Source organism: Rhipicephalus microplus, chromosome 7 (assembly GCF_043290135.1).
Source record: "Rhipicephalus microplus isolate Deutch F79 chromosome 7, USDA_Rmic, whole genome shotgun sequence".
In the NCBI taxonomy this organism is placed as follows: Eukaryota; Metazoa; Arthropoda; class Arachnida; order Ixodida; family Ixodidae; genus Rhipicephalus; species Rhipicephalus microplus.
The window spans coordinates 125,420,674-125,447,208 of NC_134706.1; the positions used below are offsets into that span (position 1 = coordinate 125,420,674).

A 26,535-nucleotide genomic window follows, 5' to 3' on the forward strand; every position below is an offset into this window, starting at 1 on the left:
TCTTAGAGACGGGATTTAAATCAAATCGTGAACGTGAACAACGAGAGTCATACCTTATCCACCGATTTAACACCCTCGATAGAGGAATAAATGAGAATCCTGGTACACTTGCAGCAACTAAAGCATTAGAAAACAATAACGGCAACAATGAAAATAGTAACTGAGTTCGCAGCACTGCAGCTACGAAGGGCACTGGACAACCCAAAACAATTTCAAGTGTAACTACTCTTCCTAAGTGCAGCTGTCGTCCGTTTTCTGTTTTATTTTACTACCCAATCAATTGTGCCATGCATGACATGCCCAACAGCAACCCTGTGCACAGCCGGGAGGCCCCCACTACACGCGTAATCCAGAAGCGGGCAAGGAATTCGCATTGCGCCGGCTTACCAGCCTCTACCGCAATACGGGGCACCCCTCTTTTCACGACGAAATGTTGACAGGGCGCCGAGTAGTTCAAGGCTTAGAACTTCCTAAAAAAGCTTTTTTTCGCTCCACACCGAACCGCCAGTGCCAGGAAGCGCCGTCTAATCGGGAGGAATGCGTTAGTCAAAGGAAACATACACAGACCACTGACATCAGAAAAGTGAAGGGGAGAAGGGGGAAGTGGAGGGAAGAGTGGCAGGGGGGCGCCCAAGGGGAGTCCACCGTATATTATTTTTCTCTTCTTCTTCTCTTTTTTCTTCTTTTTGTTTTCTTTTTCTTTTTCTCCTTTTTTTCTTTTTTTCTTTTCTGTCTTTTTTCCTCTTTCCTTGCCCTCTGATTTGAGATTGTATAAAGCTGAGCACCAACAAACTGTATCTTTAATCCTGATGAAGGCCATACTCTAGGCCGAAACGTCGAATTAAACCACGTTGTGACCGCTCACGTAGGATCTACTGGACTATATGGAACGCTAGGGGCACTCAACCACCATGCCTGCCTATATATATATATATATATATATATATATAACCAAACTAAAATGCTTATGTTTTATGTTAATTGTTACAATATTACAGTAAAAGTGTGAGTGTGACAATGTTAAGAGTTAATGCCTGAAACTGAGCAGCTGTCTTCTTCCTACGCTGGTGATGGACGCCCCCAAGCCATTCAAATGGATTTTTCCTTCTTCTATCATGGTTTATTGTGAGGAAACAACAAAAATTCAATTCAGTTAAAAAGACCCCAGCATATCCACGGAGTGAATGATGATGAGCATGATGAAGCGTCCATCAATCTATCCGCGCATCCGTCGTCCGTCCATCCTTCCTTCCCTCCGTCCGTCCACCAGCCCTTTCGCGCCTCCATGCATCCTTTCACGTGTCCATCCGTCTGACCATGCGTCTGTCTGTCCGTGCGTCTGCCAATGCGTCCCTCCGTGCTTCCGTCGGTGCGTCCATTCGTCCGTCTGTTTCTGCATTCGTACGTGTGACCGACCATCCACGCGTCGAACAGACAGACAGACAGACAGACAGACAGACAGACAGACAGACAGACAGACAGACAGACAGACAGACAGACAGACAGACGGATTAGTCAACGCTGGTTTCGACGTTGGTGCTGACAGCATTATTGTATACCCTCTAAGGCAAAAGGGTGTGTGGTTCGTCCTTTTGGGGACTAATGGGGCTGTTAAAGACTAACGGCACCAGATCTAACAGTTAGTCCCTACAGATGAGCTCAAGGGACTAACATTTATTCCTCAAATTTCCACCTTAGTGAGTAACAGTTTGTCCTGCACTTCAGCTCAAAGGACTAACATTTAGTTCTCACATTTGCACCTTATAGAGCTACTGTTAATTCCCACATTTACACCTTACTGGGCAACCGCTAGCCCTCACAGTTGCACCTTGCCGGACCAACGTTTGATCTATTCAAATACTCCAATCGGATGAACTTTTTGTCCCCAGTTCAAACATTGTTTTTTGTTTATTTTCTGTCAGGCCTAATATTTTTTCGCCTGTTTTACTGCGCAGTGAGCAACAAATTGCTCAGAAAAGAACACACGAAAACGTAGTTAGCCACCTATGTGTAACTGCTTTCGCAGTCACGGCAACAATGAACGACAAAAGTGATACACATGAAGTTTCTCCAATCGTTTAAGTGATTTCATGGTGAAGTGTACAAGTCCAGTTTTGTCAAATATTGTTTACTCCTTGGGGAGCTCCTCCGACGGAAGCGATAAATGACAGGCATTGCAGACGCCACCGCAGGCAGCCTTCTGGCTGTTGTGTTCCCACGGCTGCACGTACAATAATATAGTAAAAATAGTGAGACACACGTGACATAAGACGAAGATGCACGCATATGTCAAGTACGTGAACGTTAATATAAAAACAAGCGTTAAAATATGACACGCAAATAACTTTACCTTCACATCTCGCAGAGTCCTTCTGAAGCTGCTCTGACTAAAGCGATGGATGACAGGCATCGCAGACGCCAGCGCACACAGTCTTCAGCACGGTGTGTGCCCACGGCTGCACAATAAGTATGTGAAATAGTGAGTCACATGCGACAGATGATGAATACAAATGCATGTGAGAAATACGTGCAAGGGGAAATGAAAACATACGTGAGATATGACGTGCTAATAATTTCACCGTGATGTCACACATCGTCAAAGACTCATTTCGATCCCCGTAGTGCAACAGCTTAAGAGCGGCGGCTGCAGCCACAACTGCGCGAACCTCCGTGCCGCTAACAAGTCAGCGAGTCCTAAGCGAGTGACGTAGTTCAGCTCGAGCAAGCGAACGCGAGACCAAACATGGCGTTGCACGCGGAGTGTTTGCCGCCAGCGAACTTTGAACAGGAGAGCGAGCGTACGCTTGGCCGCCACCACGAAAAGCGCCTAGCTGGTTTAGAGTTAGCGTCGAAGAAATCGACGGTAATGCGGCCCTCTTCCACAAACTCGAGCGAGTACAGCGCGCAAACGCGAGTCCGCCGCCGCGGCCAGCGGACGGCTCCGAGCCGCTTGCGACCGACTGACGGGAAAGCCAACTGTGATGACGACCAATTTTCAGTGAGTTCCGACGCTAGCGAAAGCCCCGCCAGCCCGTGCTGGTGCAGTTACAGCGCGCGACATATTACCAGCAAGCTCTTTACGAGAGCCCGCAACGTGTTTTAGATGACTCCCAACACAGCGACAAGGTTTCAGCCCAATATCGTCAGCCCGGAGCTCATCGCGGTGGCGAAGACAGGCGAGCACGTGATGAGCGAGCGCACGGGAGGCCGACGGCAAAGGCGGCCAATTGCCAGGCGGTCGCAAAGCACAGGCGAACTGCAGACGCCGTAGCTGACATTCGCGATGCAATTTGTGCGTGCGATATACAACACGACCAAGCCCGTTGTTGGCAAGCGCGATCCGTATCGCACACGCGACAAGTAGAAAAGAATAAAGTATTGTAACCTCCTTGCGAAAGAATCCAGCGCTGTTTTCTGCCCTGAGTCGGACTGAAGTATATATCCCATAGGCCTGCTGCTTCCTCGGCCGCCATGTTGGCACTCCCAACTGTTGTTGTCGTGGGTTGGTCGTGACTATCTTGAAGCCAGACATATACAGCGTGGCGTGGTGACGTGTCGAGACTTGGTCCAGACTTCATGGGTGCAGCGAAACGCGAAAGCAGCAGCCCACACTCATCCAGGCGTACACACAAGCACCACGTCATAATTCTTAGATCGTCGAATCCAGGCGGCCCTGGTCGAGCACTCCGAGCGAGACGCAACGCAACCACCGCCCGCAAAATACGGGGAAAGACTGAGTCAGCAGAGGAGGAGAAGAACATGTGTTCTGTGGAGGAGGAGGGTTGGTCACCTTGGCAACGCTTTTCGCGCTGCCTGAGATGCCCGGGCGGTTCAACCCAGTGGAGACTAAGCGGTTTCGCGCAACACGCTTTCCTCTGTGGTTGCTCCTCTATGGTCTATCCGTTGATTACGGTCTATTGAGCTCCGTTACTCCTTTTTCGGGTGATTTTGCCTTAGAAAGTACGAAGGCGGTGATTTTGGCAGAAATGATGTTTTTGCTGTCGGAGAAGACCAAACAACCGATTCGTCCCGTTGTTACGACGAAGGAAGATCTTTACAAGTTGCAATGGCTTCAACGCCAGAAGTCGCCATTCCTAGTTTCCCTTGCGGGGACTTGGTGACCGGCTCCTCAAAGAGGCGTAAACGACAAGGACAAACTAGGTAAAGTAGACCGGTGAGGTGATAAGGATCTCGATCGGTGGGGCTGAATAGTCGAAAGGTTTCGCTGACCTGTCAGATACGCTTCAATTCTATAGCGGTGCTCACCAAAGCGTGGGCATCGAGCATAAGGGTGAAAGCCGAGGAGACCTAGTTAGCGGTACTGACAGTTCTGGTACACGTGACCCGCTTCACAGCAGTGATAGCAGAATGGACGGTTATGCGAGCTGCACCACGTTTTTGCCTTGCTAGCTCTTGGTCTTGAGGCAGACGGCAGATAGGAGAGTGCAATCGGAAACATTGAGTCGAAAGGTGGACTTAAGCAGTGTCCTGGGAAGAGTGCAAATGCTGATCTATTGTCCGCACAGTAGGACTTGTCGTGACGGCGCAGGATGTTGCAATGCCACCGCATATATCAAAACTGTGGCCATAGATGTCGGTGGTGCGATTGGCGCCAGTGGTGCGACTTTTTGCATGATTTCCTGTCTGATTACATCCGTAGAAAATGGAAAAGGTGGATGGGATCGCAGTGCCTGAAACTGTCGCAGTCCGTTTCACACGATACATCGAATGAAGTCTGTGAGGGTGCGTCTCTTGCTGTCCAACCCGATAGAGTATGCGGTGGCCGGGATGTGGCGTTCGTATTGTGACGAACGCTGCTGCAGTGTGCGCTCTATTGTAGTTGTCTCACTGAAGAACGCGGCGACTGTCATTGGTGAATTGCGAACGAGTCCAGCAAAATGCTGCTCTTTTGCTCCACGCAATAAATGCTGCACCTTCTTTTCCTCCGACATGGCAGGGTCTGCCTGCCTGAAGAGCCTAAACATGTCCTCGACAAACATAGAAACGTGTTTGTTCGGCCACTGGTTCCTGCAGGATATGGCTTGTTCGGCTCTCTCCTTTTTTTCGGCATTGCGGTAGGCGTCATGAAGCGGTCGGCTTAACTCTTTGCCATGTCGTAAAAAAAACGTGTGTTCTTCATGCCACGTCTTCACAGAATCTTCCAGGTAGAAGTAAACTCGACGCAGCTTGCAAAGATTGTCCCTTCCGTTGATACTGGCGACGCGGTCAATGTAGTAGAGCTAATCAACAACATCAATGTAATGGCTTGGTTGACTGTGGAGCATGAAAAACATGCGCGAGAGGAGAACCATGGGTATCGTTGTTTGAATCACCTGGTTTGTCATCGGAGTTGTCATCTTTCTGTGTGTCGTCGCCAAGGGAACAAATTCAGCGGTAACCGAGGTAGATGGCGACTGCTTTTTGCTCTGGGAGATGTAGCTGTTTTCAAGGTGATAGAAGAGATGGCTGGCACAGCCAAGATACACGTACCCAGCACCTCCGCCAGTAATGACGTTAGCGAAACAGGACCAACAGCCGACAGCAAGAACTTGAACGGAACTGGAGAAACAGTCTTTCACTTCTTCCTACTTTAAGCGTGAATGAGCCACAGCCGCTCGTTCTTCAATTGTGGCATGCATATATATATATATATATATATATATATATATCAATATATATGAGATCTAACAGACAAAGGAATGTATAGGGGAAGTTATTAGAACAAATGAAATGTAAATAAGAAGAAAGAAAAGTGGGTGAAAAAATAACCAGCCATGAGCAGGAAACGGGTGGTTACGGCTGCTCACGGCTGGTTATTTTTCCACCCACTTTTCTTTCTTCTTATTTGCATTCCATTTGTTCTAATAACTTCCCCTATACATTCCTTGGCACTATTGTGTGTTATATCTCATTAATACTGTGCCAAAACACGAAAAAACGAGCCCTTAGGTATTTACTTCTTTCCCATATATATATATATATATATATATATATATATATATATATATATATGTAAAGTTTTATAGATTATTCCTAATCGTTGAAACGAATGCGTTCTTGCATCATCAGGTTTCTGAGGGCAACATGAGAGCCAGCATTCCTAAACATCACAGAGCTATGCAATTTTGAGTGCGGCATTTATTATAGGTTTATTGTAGACTTTTGTACATTTATTGTACATCTACTTGTAAAAAAGATGCAGCTTTTATAATCATATTTCTTGTACATTACTAATCTGTTAGATAATTACAGCATCCACAATTCTTATGTTTAGTAGAAATTGCCCCATCACCGCTTTTTTATAATGCGGGGGTACTTTTATTTTTACAGCTGTTATTCTAGGTGTGACAATGACGGCTTTTAGTTCACTGGTCGTAAAAATGGGATTGCTAACTCGGGTAAGTGACCATCGTTTTTTATAAACAATATGGAGGCAGTTTATTAGCGGTGTCACAGAGGAGGCTGTTCGTAGCTGGCTAGAATAATGATCGTTTAAATGACGTATTTCATGCATTTGGTGGTGTATGAAATTGACAGTTACAGGAAAACAACGGCCACCTTAACTCCATACTTTGTGCTTTATTCCGCATTCAGTCGCGCTTCTGCGCCAACCACGTTATGCACCCATGACTAGTGCTTTCTTACATTCCACATCAAGTAATTCGCAGTTGACTTGGCCAGTGCTTATCCAACAGTTTGATAACCTATCACCACGACCATTACGCGCTCAAATTGATGTTGAAATGCTGCTTGCTTTATTTGAGAAAGCTATCAGTCCTTAGACAAGCCATGCGTTGATTCGAGGGAAACCAAGAATGCACCATTGCTGGGTTTGTACGTTTGGAAAATGTTTCAACTTAGGATGCTTAAAGTTCTGCGTCATATTAAAAGGTGAGTGAGTAGGCACCGACGGCATACTTTGATGACTAAAGTAAAACCTATTTGTGTATTAGCATGTCACCAAGCACCCTGTTGGGGTTAATTTCACAAAAAGTGGGCACCTCGTAACCACACCATAAGCTTACGCAACTAAAGCGGCGACTTGTTCAAACCGTTTGTGCCTCATTCGGGGCCAGTACCAGAAAAAACTCTGGAATGAGAAATTCTCCCCTTGAGGAAGCCCACTGAATTCCTTCGCCATTTTAGCCATGCTCGAGGTTCTCTCATGCCTTCCGCACGTTCACGACTTATAGAGAAGTGACGGGGACATTGTATAGTTAACGTGAAATTATCTAACACCTTGTGCCTCTAACGTGCTTTCTAGATACTTCTAATGGTCAACACAGCAGTGACGGCGCCTTTTGTGGGACTGTGCATCTTGGCTGTGTTGTTTCCTTTTGTTCACTGCAAGGTACGTACCGCAATGCACATCTTGTTACCATTCATTGTAAAGAACTGGACGTCATAGCAATTGTACCATGTTATACGTATACTTATTCAGTTAGTAGAAAAGTCGACTTTCATGAAAACCGCGAAGCAATAAATGCTATTGCAACGAATTGTAATGTTATTAGAAGTGGGCTTGGCAGCTAACTCTTTGGAATGCCTTCAACCGCAGTTCTACAAAACGCTGGTGTTAAATAATACGGCCACTCGAGGCACACTTATCGCACCGTCTCGACACGTTGAGTGTAGAACGTAGAAGGCTATAGGAGACGCTCACTGACGGCTGCCGTGACAGTCAAATAATGCGTGAACCAGGGAAAACAGCGCTCGTAAAATCGAAGGTCACCATCGTTTTTCGCGCATACCCCCCCCCCCCCCGCCCCCTTCCACTCGTGTTTTCGCGCTCGTTAAAGACGGGCGGGGTATTTCTTCTCTGCTTGAGCACTCGATGGCCGGTATAGCAAGTGGGGGGGGGGGGGGGTAAATCTCGTATGCATCTTGGAGATGGGATGGCTTGGTTCATCTCTGCTTCAGCCGCATCCATCGCCTCCGCTCGCGCGATGTTACCCACTCACGGATTGAACATATGATGCGCTGGTGATCTTATGAATTTGTATGTTATACGCGACGAAACACCGATGAAACATCCACGACGGAACGTCCGTTCTTCCGTCGGTTCATCCATCCGTCCGTGCATCTGTTCGTGCGGCCGTCCTTCTGCCTGTCTCTCTATTCATTCGTCCGTCCGTGCATGTCTTCACCCCTCTGTCTGTCTGTGCGTCCATCAGTTCGTCCATCTATCTGTATGTCCATCAATCCGTCTGTTTATCTAGTGAACACTCCAAGTACAGCCATCTGACATCTTTTCATCATGTAGTCATCATATAGAAGTGGCGCCATCCAGCGGACATTATAAGGACCGCTCTTTCGGGTATGTGCCATCGGTGGCTACATACACTATCAGAGGATGGACAGATCCACGCCCTAAGGAGCATCGCTCCTCGAAGAAAATGTGACAATTGATAAGACAAGATCACCAAGGTATTCTTTTCGGTGCTCTATATTCTAATAGGCGTGTGTCAAATTGTTAAACGGTGCGTTTTATTTCTATTTCTTTTAGCCCTTCACAAAAATAACTCGAATGTCATGCCCGTTACAAGCTTTTTTCGCCAAATAAAAGCTGCGTTAGCCAGAAATGGGAGTTGTACCATATTAAGGAGGTTCACGCTTGCTGCTCTAAAGAACCACTTTGTGTCGAAGCATGCATTTTTACAACATATATTAGTTTCTCTATTCTGCCATTTCTTATTACCCGTTGACGATCGCAGGCAAAGCAGTGAAGAGTGCCCAGGGAACATTGTGGGCCTTACACTCATTAGCAACAATGCATGACCACCTGGAAGGTTCCCTTGAATATCAGCCACAAATTCACTCGTCAAAACCTAAACAAACGTTGTATGCGCTCTTTCACCGCAGTGTTTTATCAACGCAACGGGAAGCGGAGAAGAGGAGCTGATCTCCCCAGAATCGCACTATGTACACTTACTACAGTTTTGATGGGGTCAGCTCTACTAAAAAATGATTAATTATTTTCTTTTTATAATCACTAATCTACTATAATAAACCATCTAGCATCATTAGCACAACATTCTTACTGGAACACAGTGTGTCTAACTTGCTCTACAAGCCTCGACTTTCATGCTTCACCTCATTTAGTAGCGGTGTGGCAAATTGTTACACAAGGCCGCTTGGTTTCAGCACGGAAAGCAGCCTATGCGGCTGCGCGCAGCATACATTCGTCAAGAGACTACGCACGGCAAGAGGCCTCACCTTACAGCGCGAGCAGCACCCACTACATTTCTTAACTTCTTACCTGTGTGAAATTGAAATGAAATGAGCCCAAATCTGTGTGCACAGCCGCATATTGTACAGGATGTAGAAGTAGTTGACAAGATTCCGCGCCGGAACCTAAAAGAGGTAAGAGGTCGCATTCGCCTAAATTTAAAAAAAGTGAAGACATGAGCGGATACGCAATACGCTGAATGTTGAGCTGGCGGTGAAAGAGACAGTAGATAATTCAGGGTTTTTCTTCAGAATAGGTTCGTCGCTCTAAACGAGGTGACCGGCGTCAGCGTTGACAGAATTAACGATGATCTCGCTAGCATCGTCAAAGAGTGCAGTGGAAGCCGGAGGTACAGTCACTAGACAAGACACATGAAAACTATCTCAGGAGACCAGAATCCTCATTCAGAGACGACAAATAATGAAAGCTCTAAATGCAACCGACAAAATTAAGCTGTTGAGCTTCCGAACATAATCAAAAGGCGTAAGCTAGCAAACATAAGAAAGAATAACAAAGAGAGAATCGAACTGGCTGCAAAAAGTGGCAGAAGCCTAAACAAGGCAAACTTGTGCATAGGAAAAACTTGGATGCATGCAATAAAACGCAACGAAGGCTATTTTATAACCAATATGGGTAGGTTAGTTGAGGTGGCGGAGCAGTTGTACATGGAGCTGTACACAAGCCGAGCATACAAGATGATATCGTAAGCACCAATAATAGCCCAGAAGGATTCCACATCCTACCAGTAACTACATGGGACCTAAAGAAAGCCCAACAACAAACACTAAGAAGCGAAGCCGCTGAAAAGTATAAAGTAACAACTCACTTTTTGAAGAACTATGCAGAAATTGTGTTTCAAAAACCACCTAACAAACGAGCAGTCTCTTGATGGGAAGGGTACCAGAATATTGCAAGAACGTCAACATCATCCTAATCAATAACAAGAAAAAAGTCAAACATTCGAAAAATTGCATGCCGATCAGCGTACTGTTCGTTCTCTCCAAACTATTTTCAAAGAAATGGCAGCATATCCCCGGAGTGAATGAGAAAGAGTGGGGCAAAGCATTCGCCCATCCATTCATTCTTGCTTCCGTCCGTCCATGCGTCCGTCTCTGTGACCGTCCATGCATTCATCCGCCCGTCCATGCGTGCGTCTGTTCGTGCGTTCGTCCCTGCGTTCGTCCATGCATCCACCCCTGCGTCCATTCATGCGTCGGTCCATGCATCTGTCTGTGTGTCCGTTCATCCATTTATTCAACACACCAAGTACCCCCATCTCGCATGTTTTCATCATATATTCCCCATATAGAAGCACCGCCATCCTGTGGACATTCCACGGACTAAATGAGAGGTGGCACAAGCACACTTTCTTACGGCTTGCGCTTCGGGTCTTCTTCCCACCTTTAACCACCTCGAACTTCATGGTATATACTAGTTCAATGTATTCATGGCACTGCGGCCCAACGCTCACCAAACTTTTCTAAAACCAAGGAGGTTACGCCCATCGAGTATAACGTAGCAACACTTTCCTGTCAGATAGTGCTCGAAGCACATGCCAATGGCTGCTAATGGGAAATGAGAGACAGGAGAATGGGGCTTTTACTTTCTTACGACTTGCGCTTCGTATCTACTTCCCACCTTTAACCACCTCGAGTTCATGGTATATACTAGTTCATTTTATTCATGGCACTGCGGCTTAACGCTCGCTAAACCTTTCTAAAACTAAGGAGAATATACCCAGCGAGTATATCGTAGCAACCATTTCTTGTCAGATAGTGCTCAATGAACATGCCAATGGCTGCTAATGGGGATCCCAGCGTGCGCGTTAACTAAGAGCCAAATGCTCCTGTCTCTCATTTCCCCTTAGCAGCCATTGCATGTACATTGAGCACTACCTTTTATTCTTCAATAACGCACAGAAGAAATCTCTCGCCGGCACTTTCTTTGAGGTCAAAATGTTACACTTGTTACAGACTACACCGGCTACGAGGTGGGAACAGGCGCCGCTATAAGGAGCTTCACCCCTAAAACATTAGCTAGTTGAATTAGGGCAACATTACAGTTCAATGAACCAAAAGACTAAGCGGGACTTTATACAGGCTACTACACAAAAGATCATATTCAAACTATCAATCAGCTGATAAAAAAATGTTCGTAATGCAACCAGCTGCTAGACAAAGCCTTTATGAATTACAAGAAGGCGTTTTACTCAGTCGAGACGTCAGCAGTGATTCAAGCACTGTGGACTCAGGGCATCAAGGAACCCTACATGATCATAATAAATGATTGATATGTGGGGTTTAACGTCGAAAACTCACCACATGATTATGAGAGACGCCGTTGTCGAGAGCTCTAGAAATTTTGACAACCTGGAATTCTCTAACCTCCACCCAAATCTGAGCACACGGGTCTACAGCCCTTTCGCTTCCATCAAAAAATCAGTCGCTGCAGCTGGGATTTGATCCCGTGACTCCCGGTTCAGAAGCTGAGTACCTTAACCACTAAACCAACGTGGCCGGGCGACGAACTATACAGCCACCATATTTCTCCATAAAAAACGACAGAATGTCAAGATAAAGGTGTAAGGCAGGGAGACACGGTCTCTGCAGAGCTATTCACCGCGTAGTTGCAGGAGGTTTTCACGGCCCTAGATTGGGAAGAGTTTGGGTTAAAGGGTACTAAAGAGTATCTTAGTACCCTGCGATTCACTGATGATATTGCCTTCATAAGGGGACGAATTATAGGTCATGGTTACTCGACACAGAAAGCAGAAGTGTAGGCCCAAAAATTTTTACTCATAAAACTAATGTAATCTGTAACAAGCTTGCAAGAAAATAACGCTTTGCGATAAACGAATAGACGCTGGCAGCTGAAAAGAAATCCGTATACTTAGGACTGGTAGTAACCACGTAGCCGAATCACCAGAGTGAAATAACTAGACGAATAACGATGGGGTGAATCACATTCGGCAATTATTATGATATGACGAATGGTAATCTACCATTCACTACCATACCACTAACCCTCAAGAAGAAGGTATATGACAGCTGCATTTTGGCGGTACTTAGCTACGGTGTAGAAACCTGGAGGCTTACAAGAAGGTTCAGCTTAAATTCAGGACGACGCAGTGAGCGATGGAAAAGAAAATGATAGGTTTAACCTTAAGAAACAAGAACAGAGTAGAGTGGGTTCTGGAAAAAAATTGGCGTTTGGGGTATTATATTTGGAATCGCAACGTTTAATGCAACGTTATCTAGTTAGGCAAGTCTAGCTGTACTAATCAAGAAGCTAGAGGGCGTTAATGGGGATGTTATAGGGCTCAGTGAGGTTAGGAGGACAAATGAGGCATATACGATGCTACAGAATGGGCACGTCTTTTGCTATTGGGACTTGGCTGACAGATGAGAACTGGGAGCGGGGTTCCTTATCGACAGAAACATAGCTCGGAACATAGAGGAGTACTATAGCAGTAATGAAAAGGTGGTAGGTACTGTAATTAAACGGAACAAAAGATACAAGATGAGGGTGATACAGGCTTAGGCGCCTGTATCCAGCCATGATGACGAGTCAGTTGAAAGCTTCTATGAAGACGTGGAATCGGCACTGAGTAAGGTAAATACACAATATGCTCAACTGATTGGAGACTTGAATTCAAAGGTAGAAAAAGGCAGGCTGGAGACCAGGTTGTAGGTGATTGTGGCCTCAGTACTAGAAATGCCAGACGGGAGCTATTAGTAGAATTCGCAGAACGCAATAATTGATGCATATTGAGCACTTTCTGCCTAAAACAAGGTAACTGTAAGAGGACATGGAGGAGCTATAATAGCGAAAATAAGAACGAAATAGTCTTAGCCTGAGTGCACACCCACACATCGTTCAGGACGTGGAAGTGCTTGGCGAGGTTCGCCTAGACTTGAAGAAGGAATTAGAAAAGCTGATACGCAAGAAGGCAATCAAAGAGCTAGCACTGAGCGGGAAAGCACGGAAATTCAGAGACTCGCTTCAGAACAGGTACTCGGCTCTTATCGAGGAAACCAGCGCTAGCGTTGACGGATTGAATGATAATCTGACCAGTATTATTACGGAGTGTGCAGTGGAATTTGGAGGTACTGTAGTTGGACGGGACGCTGGCAAGCTGTCCCAGGAGCCAAAGAGCCTCATTAAAAAGCGTCAAAGAATGAAAGCATCAAATACAACAGACAAAATTGAATTGGCAGAGATTTTGGAGCTGATTATTGAGCGTAAGTTTTCTGATGTAAGAAGGTATAACACGGACAAAGTCGAACACGCTATGAAGAACGAAGGAAACGTGAAATCAGTGAAGAGGAAACATGGGATAGGCAAACACCGTGTATATACCAAAAGACAAGCTAGGCAAAGTGACTACCAATTTGGATAGGATAGTTAAAATAGCTGAAAAGTTTTACAGAGATCTGTATAGTAGCCCGGACAACCACGACCTAATACTATAGGAACTAGCAGTAACCCAGAATACACTCCACCAGTAATGATAGAAGAATTCAAAAAAGCCTTGGAGAGCATGCAAATAGGCAATGCTGCTGATGAGTATAAGGTAACACAAGATCTGGTGAATGATGAATGACAGATTGTGTTCAAAAAACTAGCCAACCTGCTCAAATTGTGTCTCCTGACGGAAAGAGTACCAGAATCTTGGGAAGAATGATAACATCGTCTTAATGCATAAGAAAGGTGATGACAAGGACGTGAACGATTACAGGCCAATCAGCTTGCTCTCCGTAGTATACAAGTTATTTAGAAAGGCAATTGCTAACAGAGTTAAGAAAGCATTAGAATTCAATTAACCAAAGGAAGAAGCAGGATTTCGAACAGCCTACTCAACAATCTGCAACATTCATAGTATCAATCAGGTGATAGAGAAATGCTCAGAATACAGCCAACCACTATACTTAGCCTTCATAGATTACGAGAAGGCGTTTGATACAGTATAAATATCCGCAGTCATGAAGGCGCACGGAATCAGAGCGATGAAGCATATATAAACATCCTGAAAAAAATCTACGGGAGATCAACAGCTATACCATAGTGCTTCCTAAAGAAAGCAACAGAATACCAATCAAAAAAGGTTTAAAGCAGGGGGTACAATCTCCCCAATGCTATTTACCGCGTGCTAGCAGGAGGTTTTCAGAGGCCTAGAATGGAAACAGTTACTAATAAGAGTTAATAGAAAGTACCTTAGTAACCTGCGCTTCGCTGATGACATTGCATTGCTTAGAAACTCGGCGTATGAATTGCAACTCACGATTTCGGTGTTAGACACGGAGAGCAGAAAAGTCTCAAAAATAATCTGCAGAAAACAAAAATAATGTACCACAACCTTGGAAGAGAGCAGCGCTTCGAGATATGTAATAGCGCACTTGAAGTTGTAATAGGCTATGTCTACTTATGACAGGTAATAACTGCGGAGCCGAAACACAAGATTGAAGTAACTAGAAGAATGAAAATAGGGTTGAGCACACTCGGAAAGCACTCTCAAATCATGACAGGTAGACTGCCACTATCCCTCAAGAGGAAGGTATATAACAGCTGCGTTTGGCCGGTACTTAGCTACGGAGCAGAAATCTGGAGACTCATAAAGATAGTTCAGCTTAAATTGAGGACTATGCAGCGAGCAATAGAAAGGAAAAATTGTAGGTGTAACCATAAGAGACGAAAAAGAGCAGAGGAGATTAGGGAACGAACGGTGGTTGAGGATATAATAGCTGAAATAAAGGAGAAAAAATGGACATAGGGTGGGGATATAGCGCTTAGAAAGATTAACCGCTGGCCATTAAGGGCAGCTAACTAGATTCCCACAGAAGGCAAGTGGGTTAGGGGGAGACAGAAGGTTAGGTGGGCCGATGAGATTAAGAAGTTTTCGGGCATAAATGGACAGCAGGAAGCACAGGACCGAGTTGATTGGCCTTTGTCCTGCATGGGACAGGCCTTTGTTTTGCAGTGGACATAGTCAGGCTGATGATGAGGATGATGATGATGAGTTGAAATCAGGACGAAGAAATAAACATGGGCAGGGCACGTAGCACGTAGGCAGGATAACCACTGGTCATTAAGGGCAACTGACTGGATTCCCAGAGAGGGCAAACGCATGAAGGGGGAAGATAAAGTTAGGTGGACCAGTGAGATTAAAAAGTTCTCAGCTTTAACATGGCAGAAGAAAACACAAGGCCGGGTTGATTGGTGTATTGTTGGAAAAGCCTTTGTCCTGCAGTGGCCTCGTCAGGCTGATAATGATGAACAGAATATCGTGGAATCGTAATGAAGCATTGATATCTGTAGTGGGAAACACTGTGTTCAGTAGTATGCAGAGATAACACAATAGAAGCACATTTCCACGTGAGGGCTTTGTCCAAATGATATTGCAATAAATTATACCTGTGATGTTGGTCGATTAGCAGCGCGTTATCGCTCTGCATTGAAGCTCCTCCCACGCCATATGAATCTGAAAACGCGTGGCTGGTTTTCAAGGTCGCAGCCATTATGGGGTCTTGCTGAATGTGATCATTTGCCCGTATGTGGTATATATGTTATTCTGATCCCAGAACAATGTGGTAAAAATTTGGGATAAGCATCACACGAAACTCTGCAGCACTCATGTGATGTGTTGCGTATTCTTTGCTTCGTCTCCGTTTGTAGCCGCACTGTTGCCTGATATAGAAATGTTCAAGCAATTATACGAGTTGTCTTTATGCATGTCACTATGGGAGCATTTTACATACTATCATGCAGAGGTGGTTCAATAAACCAAATCACCAGGAATACCTTCTGCTGCATAATAATATGGTAGCACTTCCACAATAAGTGACACTATTTGATTATTATGCAAAGGTAGGCCTAATGGAGCAAGGCAGTAACAAATAATGTATTCCACATAAACTTCCCTTACAACGACAGAAAGCTAGCCAGTTGGGTCGAAGCGCTTTGAGAACAGCAGTATAGTAGTAAGGCTTTCAATGATCAATGCAGATATTTTACCTACATTGAGAGTTGCTCTTCATCAGAGCCCCAGCGATGCTCGCACTGAAATAATGCTAGTAAAGGTAAGTATGTAAAGTATATTTGTGACTGTGACGTGATCTCCCGATATATATATATATATATATATATATATATATATATATATATATATATATATATATATATATATATATATATATATATCCGTGTTGCTGCCCTGCTTCAACGAGAAGACATAACTTTTTCTTTTCAATGTTGTGACCAAACGACAGGGCGCCGGCGTATCGACCCTACTAATGGTTGTGTACCAGCTGTGGCACATGGCGGGAGTTATCACATCAGGAATCAGATCACCCAGACTTCCAGTGTCTACTGACTACTGCCCTGGAAACCACAGCATGTTTTTATTTCAAAACGTTACTTCGGCTGCACCAAACACACAGTGAGTATAGTACACAGGCTACCTTCATTGATATTTGGAATGTGAGTCAATTTTAGCCGGCTGCAGTCACTTCGCGAGTTTCCATTTGCATATATATCTACCTAATCACCTACGTCTGGGTGATCGCGTGTCCACCGCTTTATTTAGGAAATATCGAAATTATTAAGGAAGGGCAATATAATTTGACGAATACGTCCGACCTGTCAACGCAGGAGTAACGTGAGAATTCTGCTACGCAGTCGTCGAACCCTCTCCTACAGATTCACATGGCACACTCATTGCATACCTGGTACTGAGGTACGTGGGGAGAGCCACAGTTGATGGAGACTTTGTCTACCCAGGAACAGAGTGAACAGACGTTGCTAATTTAAACTGAAGAACGTTAAAGAAAACATGCATTGGCAGTGTTGACTAAGTGAGGGCAAAGAATAAACACAAGAGTGTTAGCAGGTATTAAACCCAAGCAGCTTGCGTGAAAAGTAAATATTTCACTGTAGAGCCACGCCAGGTCTCGATACTACTTTCAAGAATGTCCCTTTGCATCTCAAGTGCTGGTGACACGTCCTTTGTGGTTGCATTGCTGGCTATTCAATTGTGTAAACTATACATATGCATGCCTATAATGCAGCCTTTACGTTGAGTAAACGTCCACTGTATTCGTAAGTGACATCCACTGAAGACGGTCTACGAAGAATTATCCGGGTTTACCACCCTTGCAATCCCAAGCACGGCATATGAGCTTACCGCTTGTGGTTCTGGTAGTACATGTGTTACCGTTACCATCATTATGCAGCTGGAAACATCTGGTTACGTAAAACATATGTGACTATTACACATAAGTCTCTGCGTAAGATATACTGCACATATGTTCATTGTCATTTTGTAATGCTTCACCCGATAAAAAAAACTACACTACAGTAATCTTCTTTCAGCATGCTTCGCCTTACGTCGATTTCCATGGTACGTAGGATGTGTGAAAAATTGCAGCAACAGTGTGGCCATCTTGTATCAGAACTCAGCGAATTAGTAGCTTTCTCCAAGTTATTCAGAATGCAAGGTGTATCGGTTGGAAAGAAACCAGAGTAATTTTCTTTGTTCACGAATCGGCTGTATAATAATGCAAGCCAATTAGTACCCCTGACGTGTTTTTTTTTTGTCAGAATTGAGAACATACCTTGTAGAATAATTCGTCGGGTTTAACGTCCGAAAACCGCCATGCAATTATGAGGGACAATATACCGTGTTGATTGAGATCGCCATAACAAAAACATAAGGGTATTAAAAGAGAAAACAACGTCAAGTAGTTTTTTTTTATTTTCGTCTCATACAAGTTATCAGAACGTGCCCCCTGTGTACAGCAAGGCGTTCAAATTTTGTTTCAACTATGCGCAAGTGCATTAGAAGAAGGAGAAGATGTTTAATTAGAAGATGCAGAAGAGATAGCCCCAGAAAGCGGGTTTCTAGCCTGCTATTTTTCGCGGTGGTAAGAGGAAAAGGGAAAGAAAAAGAGACAGGCATGATGTGGGGTGATTGTAGAATTGCAAAGTGAGTCACACCTACACTGTTCCATGCGGGGTAGGACATGGACAAAAGTCTTTACATTATCTACACTTGCACGTGCTCTGAAGACAGGAATTTAATCCTGTCTTGCTGAGGGATGTGAGAACGCCCTTTATACTTCGTTAGGAGTGATTCACCCGTCTCAAAGCAACCAATAGCTTCTCCTTTGAAAATAGTCAGTAGTCTAGTAGATTTGTGAGGCGCTTTACTTATTCTGTTTCCACCTCGTATTGAAGACACACGCGGAATGAGATGAATGCTCTCTGACGTGTCACACTCACTTCAGTTAGGGTTTTGCTGCTGTCGAATCTTGGAAAGGTATAGTTGCATACCTGCAAAACCCAGCCACAGTATATGTAGTATCGTTTCCTGGTCTCTCCTTAGACGGCATGGAAGACGAAAAGTACGACCAGAGTCAAGCCTAAAAGTTCGCTCGTGGCGACTATCAGGATCATTTTATATTTGTGTCTTAGTTGTTTTCATAGCGTTAAAGAGCAATGCGTTGAGTCGATGACATATCGGGAAAAGTGATTTGATATGTCTTCTCCGCTAGTGTGTGCATTTTCGCATCTGCGTCAGCTTGTTCATTTTTGGCTATGCAACAGTGACCGAGAATATATTGTAACGCAAGGGATGACTGAATTCAGATGCTTCGTTTAACATATTCATTATGTTGCACATCGGGTTCTTGCTTCATAAAGTTTCTGATTGACTGTAGTTGTGGCTTGACGTCGCAAAATTGTGTCTATCACTGCACTAGGCTGTAACATGTAGTAGATAGCCTATCGGACACCGGTCAGCTCAGCGGCAGTCGACGATACCCGGTGTGCTTTATTGAAAGCTTTTGTAATTACCATGTGAAGTACAGTGAAAGCTGTTGCTAAGGAGGTCTGTGTGGCAAAGCCAACAGCAAAATATGCACCGTATATACGTACATATGCCAATTGAGGACAAAGCAAAATACTGAGGTCCAGCAGTTGGTGTTTTTTACTTCTTTGTTATTCAAAGGATCGAAATCCACATGACCGGCTTAGGTATCATCCACAGAAAGGTATTTGAGATGCCAAACGTGGTACATAATTCGAAGGCAGCATATCTCGGTGTGACATAACAGCTGATGAGTATGTAGCATTGGGTCGTGTGTTAATAAAGTCTCCCACTGGATGGTCTCCATGCTTCGTCAACAACCACAGGTATACTCGCATTGGCCGTGTTGAAGATAAACACTATCTAGACAACCACGTGCCTCTGAATTATTGTCCCATCATGAATTACATCGAGGTACTCCTGGGTAAGTTTTAGCGCCCTAGCTTGCCCCCCCCCCCCCCCGTGCAGGTTCTACAGATGTGCAAACACGGGAGAAAACAGAAACACTGAAGCGGAGGTATCTGACAAAAAAGTGTCTGGTATAGCTGTACTCCAGCTATACCGGACAGTATAACAGACAGATGAGATGATTTTGATCGTGCCCATGATTTTTGACATATATTGTGAAAGTGTGACTGTACAATCCAGGATTGTGGTTGCCATATTTTACGTTGAGCTCATGTTTTTTTTTTTCATAATACCTATATTTAGGATATCGGACAAGCTGGTACTGGTTTGTGGCATTGTTTTAGATATTGGTCTGGACCTTCCAAATATATATATATATATATATACAGGAGTTAGGGCAACTTTTTGTATATTTTACCTTAGAATATGCACAGTGCTGGGCGCCAGAATGTCATCACTTCGGCTAATATGTCGCGCAACCAAAATGTAATACGAACACTAAAGGGTCATGAATTCGCTAAAATTATGTTTGCTTCTGATAAAATGACGCAGCTGTTATCGCAGGTGTCCTGTCACCTGGAGAGGTTAAAAATTTGGACCAGGTGTGGGAATGAATGATGGCTGTCTTTTCATGGGAAGAGGGGGGGGGGGGGTCCGCTGTTATCAGAGAACAGTGAACTTCACGTCATTGCATAAAAAAGCATGTTCTATTTTGCCGTTACAGGGTATGCCAGTGCTAAAGATATTTTAATTTTTGCAACCTCTCAAATCATAGTGACGCTTATGCATATTTGTTGTGCGTTCCTAGATAATAAGGGAAGACGAAGACGAAGTGTTGCTTTAGCTGAGGGCTTGCCGTTCATCTTCGGACTTTTCACACATTTTCGCAGTTATACAGGGAAAATAGTTCCCTTTTCGGCGGCGATGGAAGTGGACTCATCTGCACGCCCACTCGATTTGCCGGCGACAGCGCCGGCAGCTTCAAGGAAGTGAAACTGCCTTTCCAGTGACAGCGAGGCTACCCTCATTTATACTGCCGAGAGCGCCGACAGCTCCGACGACGAATACGTGACGGTCATGAGCCAGAAAGCAAAGCAGGGGATGCTCAGGGCATCCATGGATGCATCTGCTGTGAGGGCCCAGCAAAGCTCGCCGAGGTACACCGTCCTATTCTCGCTTACGCAACCATCCATCAACATGAGACTACTGAACAAGCAAGCTGTATCTTCAGAGCTCCAGACACTGTTGCCGAACAGCATTAAGAATATCAGAGTAAATCCCCGGTAAAATGTTGTAGCAGTGGACGTCGCTCAAGCGTCAGCGTTAGATACACTGAGCAAAGTCACCGTCCTTGGCGGCATGAATGTTCACACTATCATTCCACTAGGAAATCAGGCAACTACAGGCGTCATATATGACATTGATGTGACCATTTCTAACGAAGATCTGCCGATTTTTATTGGTCCTGCTAATGATGGGCCCCAAATACTACAAGCGTGCCGTCTAGGAAAATCGAGATGTGTGAAGATAGACTTTAAGAGTGATTGCCTGCCGACACATGTTAAGGTAGGTCATTTCCGACATGCTGTGCGGCCATTGTCCCTAAGTCACTTCAGTGCCGAAAATGTCAGAAATTTGGAAATGTGAGCGCCGTCTGTGGATATCCTACAACAAGTTCTCGTTGTGGTGCACCACACTTTGCCGACAACTGTAAGGCTAATTCCTAGAATTGCCCGAATTGCCAAGGGCCCCACGACGCCACATCAAAAGAGTGTCTGAAAATAAGGCAGAAGATTTTAGTTTTGAAGAAAATGATGCAGAAACGTTCGACTTATCGAGAACCGGTTGCTGTCGCCAGGCGACATCGTTCTCGTCGCAGACGCTCATCTAGAAAGCCTGCCCATAGTATCAAGCCTTCTGTAAAGTCTCCTTTCGTTGAATCAGCCAAACCACCACCGCCGGACAGAAGGAACACGTGCACTGAGAATGCTGCCCCTTAAAAGGAGGCTCTGGAAGAAGCATGGTCATCACTTCCACGGATAACCCCTGCAGAAAAACTGGAACGTGCACCGATAGCACCATTTTCTGCATCTCGCCAAGATGAGGCGACAGAGCGTGACCGTGAAATTTTGACGATGATCAAGTCTCTCATTAATGGCATTTGCACGCTTATTGGCAACACGAACACGCCTACAGCACGATGCGCAGAGCAAGTATTGGATGCCCTGAGTCGAGTACTTGCCAACTTTGCAAAGACAAAACAGGACTTAAATCACGGATCTCATGTTTTCGACAGTACGTTTTCCGCAACTGAATTCCTATATTATTAATATGTGAACCAAACTTGTTAAAAGCGATAAAGCTTCCTGGCTACGAAGCCTTCACTTCATCAACTTGTGGCGAGCCCAGCAAAGTAATTATATATATTCGCACAGATTTACCCTACATTCCACGTTTGGTGCAACCCCATAACGGAAATCAATACGTATGCATCCGCGTTGCAAAAAAGGTAGCCTTCACGCTTATCGGCGCATGCATCTCACCATCTGGTCAGTTCGGTGGTGAAAGACTACATGACATCTTGACCGCTACACCTTAACGTTGGATTGTTTTTGGGATTGTTTTTGGTGGAATGCTCATCACTTGCTTTGGAGAAGCACAAAGATTATTGATGTGCTTTGTGCTTCTCCATCAAAGATTGATGAAGAAGCACAAAGTTTCCGTCCAGAGGACGGAAACTTGCTCAATTCGCCTCACGCCACGAACTTAACGTTGTGAATGACGGCAGTCCAACGTATTTGCGTGGTTCGAGATATAGCAGTTGCTTGGATCTTGCATTGGTGTCACGGCGATTCACCCAACAAGTGTGATGATTCACTGATATTGAGACTCAAGGCAGTGATCATATTTCAACGTATCTGAAGGTCACAGGTTTGGCAACTTCCTCCTCATCAACTAACAGAAGGGTTAATTGGACAATGTACAAGACAAAGGTGAAAGAGGCATGCGATCATATCACTTGCGGCCTCGAGGAGGTAATGAAAAATGTGATGGAAGAGGTTACGTGCGCCTTTAAATACACATCAAAGCGCACAGAAGTTGAAATAGAACTTGAACAACTACGAACGATTTGTAGGCGGGCGGAGATGAGGTACAGGCGCACTAATTCGATTCATGAACTCAGAGACGCTCGACGTCTACAAAAGAAAATCCAACGTCGAATGGACAAGCTGGAGGACCAACGGTGGAAGAAATTTTGTGAATCACTCGATCCTCGCAAGCCCATGTCTCATATACGGAGGACGGTGCGTGGCCTTGGCTCGACTCCACAACAACGTCCATTCAGCACATTGGTTCTCCATCAAGGCCGCCTGCAGGTTGACGTTGCTAAAGATTTCTGCGTGAGGATTGTGGGCAATGTTGTTACCATGAGTGACGAAGTTCTCGCGGCTGTTCCTGTAGCACGAGTTTTTGAACTGAATATTCTTTTCTCACTCGAGGAACTGGATGCAGCTCTAGCCACCTGCAGACGTTCATCGTCACCTGGGCCGGATGGTATTACATACGCTGTTTTATACCATCTTGGAAGACGCGGCCGAGACCAGCTACTAAAATGCTACAACCAGTCATTGAATGATGGCGTCGTTCTATAAAGGTGGAAATCCAGCCGCTTGGTACCAATCCTCAAACCTGGAAAGTCGCCACTTGATCTGGCATCATAACGACCCATTGCGCTATCCAGCTGCGTGGGGAAAATAATGGAAAGAATTGTTCTGACACGCCTCGAGTGGTACCTTGAACGCTATAATATTTACCCAGAGGCCATGGCTGGTTTTTGAAGAGGCCGCTCTTCTATTGATCATGTCATCGACCTCGTAACCTCTGTGCAACAACAGAAATACCTCAAGCGCATCTCGTTCGCAATGTTCCTCGATGTGAAAGGTGCATACGACAACGTAACGCCCTCATTGGAATCGGTGGAGAAATGTTTCGATGGATTCGGAGGTCCCTACAGAGGAGATCCTTCTTCGTGCTCACTGCGGAAGGCCGAACCCTTGATCCTTACACCGCTCGTGGCGTTCAACAAGGCTGGGTTCTCAGCCCTACGCTGTTAAACCTCACGATCATTGGCCTTGTACAAAGTCTACCTCAATCAGTCAATCTCTTTTCATACGCTGATGATATATGTATCTCGGCTTCAGCAGTGACACGACCCCAGGTACGCGTACGGCTCCAAAAAGCAGCAAGAAAAACGTCAACATACCTCCATGCTCGAGGCATCACAATTTCCACCGAGAAGTGCGCCTTAGTCCTTTTTACCCACAAGCCCATGATCCATATTCCTGTTTCCATCAACAACGTGAACCTTTCGTATACGAGACGTCACCGATTCCTGGGCGTCATTATCAACAGAGGTCTCTCGTGCGTGCTGACATCTCGCACTTGAAGAAGAGGCTCAGCTCTATCACACACGTGATGAGATTTTTCGCTGGTAAAACGTGGGGCACATGAGTGTCATCTATGCTTCAGCTGAATAGAGCGCTCTTCTTCGGAAATTTGCGGTATAGCACGCCCGTGCTATGCAACGCTGGAAAAACTAACATCAGGGTCCTGCAAAGCATTCAAGGCCGAGTACCCCGCACATGCTTGGAGCTACCTCGGTGCGCTAATACGTTAGCAACAATTGGTATTGCTAAATACTATCCGATCACGACATATATAACTGTCGACACACTCCGGACACATATCCGTCAAATATCCAGAGTGCCTACACACCACCTTGCTAGCCTGCCACTAGAAAGACCAAAGGCAGCGTTTTCCAAAGTTGTTGCAGCTAACCAGAATTCCATTTCGTGGAGATTATCGCCCACAACCATACCACTATCTCCAGAGTGGTGCATGAAAAGACCCACAGGGCATCTTGAAGTGCCGGGGATATCTAAAAAGGCAAGCCTGTCATCTGCAGCCCTCAAGCAGATCTCACTGGACCTTTTGCATTTGACGTATGCTAACCGAATTCATGTTTACACGGACGGTTCGGTCTCGGGAAGTTCAACAGGTGCCTTTGTTTTACCATCTCGATCAATCACTGTCATATTCAAGACACCACACGTCACGACATCTATGGGATCCGAGCTCGCCGTTCTTCAAGCAGCTGTGGAGTTTGTTACGCAAGAATCCCCTAGTAGATGGGTCATTTTCTGCGACTCCAAGGCAGCCCTTTAATGCGTGCGAAGTCTACAATGTGGAAACTACCACCAGATGGTCTATCGTATTAATGAAATTTGTCATCGCGCCGCTGATCAAGGACACAACATAGTTTTACAATGGTTCCCGTGCCACTGTGGCATCAGTGGTAACCACCTTGCCGACGACGCTGCCCGATGTGCCCACAATGGAGCGCCCACACTGGTAATACCCTTGTAAAGAGTAGACGCAGCTAGAGAACTTCGTCACATCGCACATAATGCCACGCTAGCGCACTGGAATTCTCCCCTTAACTCCAATCATTACCCTAAGAATCTTAAGTCATTACTCCAAAACAACTGCCATCCGAGATTTCTCAACGTGACGCTACAATGCTGTGCCGGCTGTGGACTGGGGTAGCGTTTACTAAGTCATTAAGCCATCGCATTGGCTTGGCAGATTCATCCATGTGTGAAAGCTGCAACTGTATAGAGACTATTGAACATCCAATGTGCCACTGTGCCCAATTTGATGGAGATCGCTGGACTCTCCAGTGTGCCTTGAATAGACTCGATGACCGGTCATTTAATGAAGCAAAGATCTCAGGAGCCTGGTCGTGCAGCACATCAGCATAAAAAGCCACACGAGCCCTCCTGAGATATTTGACAGCAACTTCATTGAGGGACCGCCTGTGAAACTTGGCATTGTGTATGTGATGTGACATGTGTCTATCCTTCTCTCTTTTTTTACTCCCCTCTCCCCCTCCCCATGTGTAGGGTAGCAAACTGGACGCATAGTCTAGTTAACCTCCCTACCTTTCCTACATTTCTTCTCTCTTTCTCTCTCTCTCTCTAGATAATAAGAATTTTACACTACTACCTTAATGACGGTAAGATTTTACTATTCAGGTACATCTTCATAAAGAGACAAGCAGAAGCTGCATTACTTTTACATTTGAAAGTTTTACTGAAAATACAAAATGTTCTCGTCGCCCCGCCGCGGTGGTCTAGTGGCTAAGGTACTCGGCTGCTGACCCGCAGGTCGCGGGTTCGAATCCCGGCTGCGGCGGCTGCATTTGCGATGGAGGCGGAATTGTTTTAGGCCCGTGTGCTCAGATTTGGGTGCACGTTAAAGAATCCCAGGTGTTCTAAATTTCCGGAGCCCTCCACTACGGCGTCTCTCATAATCATATAGTGGTTTTGGGACGTTAAACCCCACATATCAATCAATCAAAATGTTCTCGTGCCGATAGCGCAACTGAGTGTGATGCTCGCAAACAAATAAGAATGTGACACAGATGTGACGCTCGTTAAGGAGACAAGGACAAGAGAAAAAGACAAGGATGTGACGCTCACAAGACCTGGTGTCTTGTGGGCACAATACATGGCTTCTCTGAAGCACCAGCTGTGCGAAATTGCAAAACTCAGATGACTGAAAAAGTAATAAAGTTGCTGTTTTTTCAATCTCTGTGCAGAACACAGGAACCTTTCTTCATGTTTCGCCTGTCGTTCTTCTGGAGCAGCTTCTTTGCTTTCATCGGAACTATTGTGCTCGCAGTAATTATTAGCGCTGTCACAGGTGAGAATAATTCTTGGCGTATTGCATATTGTGTACCGAAATGTACGTGATGTAATTGTATCTTTTTCACAAGACTCTCAAGACCACTTTTGAATGGATAGCACACTTATAAAACAATAAAATCCTTGCACGTTTATGGGAATCAGTGTAACTGCAAATGTGTCATTAATTTCCAGTAATCGATATTTTCCGGTGAATGTTAATTATCGAAACCCTAACTTCTAGGGTATTTATCAGCGCTTTTGTATTTGTTTCTGTGGTTAGCAATAAT

At 45.1% G+C, this 26,535-nt stretch overlaps 1 protein-coding gene across 1 annotated transcript in view; it reads left to right on the forward strand.

Annotated features, from left to right (window-relative positions):
• LOC119179080 (sodium-coupled monocarboxylate transporter 2-like) overlaps positions 1 to 26,535 on the forward strand; it is a 115,587-nt gene that overhangs the window by 83,783 nt on the left and 5,269 nt on the right. Inside the window, exons 9-12 of the mRNA XM_075869653.1 lie at positions 6,331 to 6,398; positions 7,265 to 7,351; positions 16,495 to 16,664; positions 26,161 to 26,264. Coding sequence (XP_075725768.1) covers positions 6,331 to 6,398; positions 7,265 to 7,351; positions 16,495 to 16,664; positions 26,161 to 26,264 — 429 coding nt within the window. The remainder of the gene's footprint in view (positions 1 to 6,330; positions 6,399 to 7,264; positions 7,352 to 16,494; positions 16,665 to 26,160; positions 26,265 to 26,535) is intronic.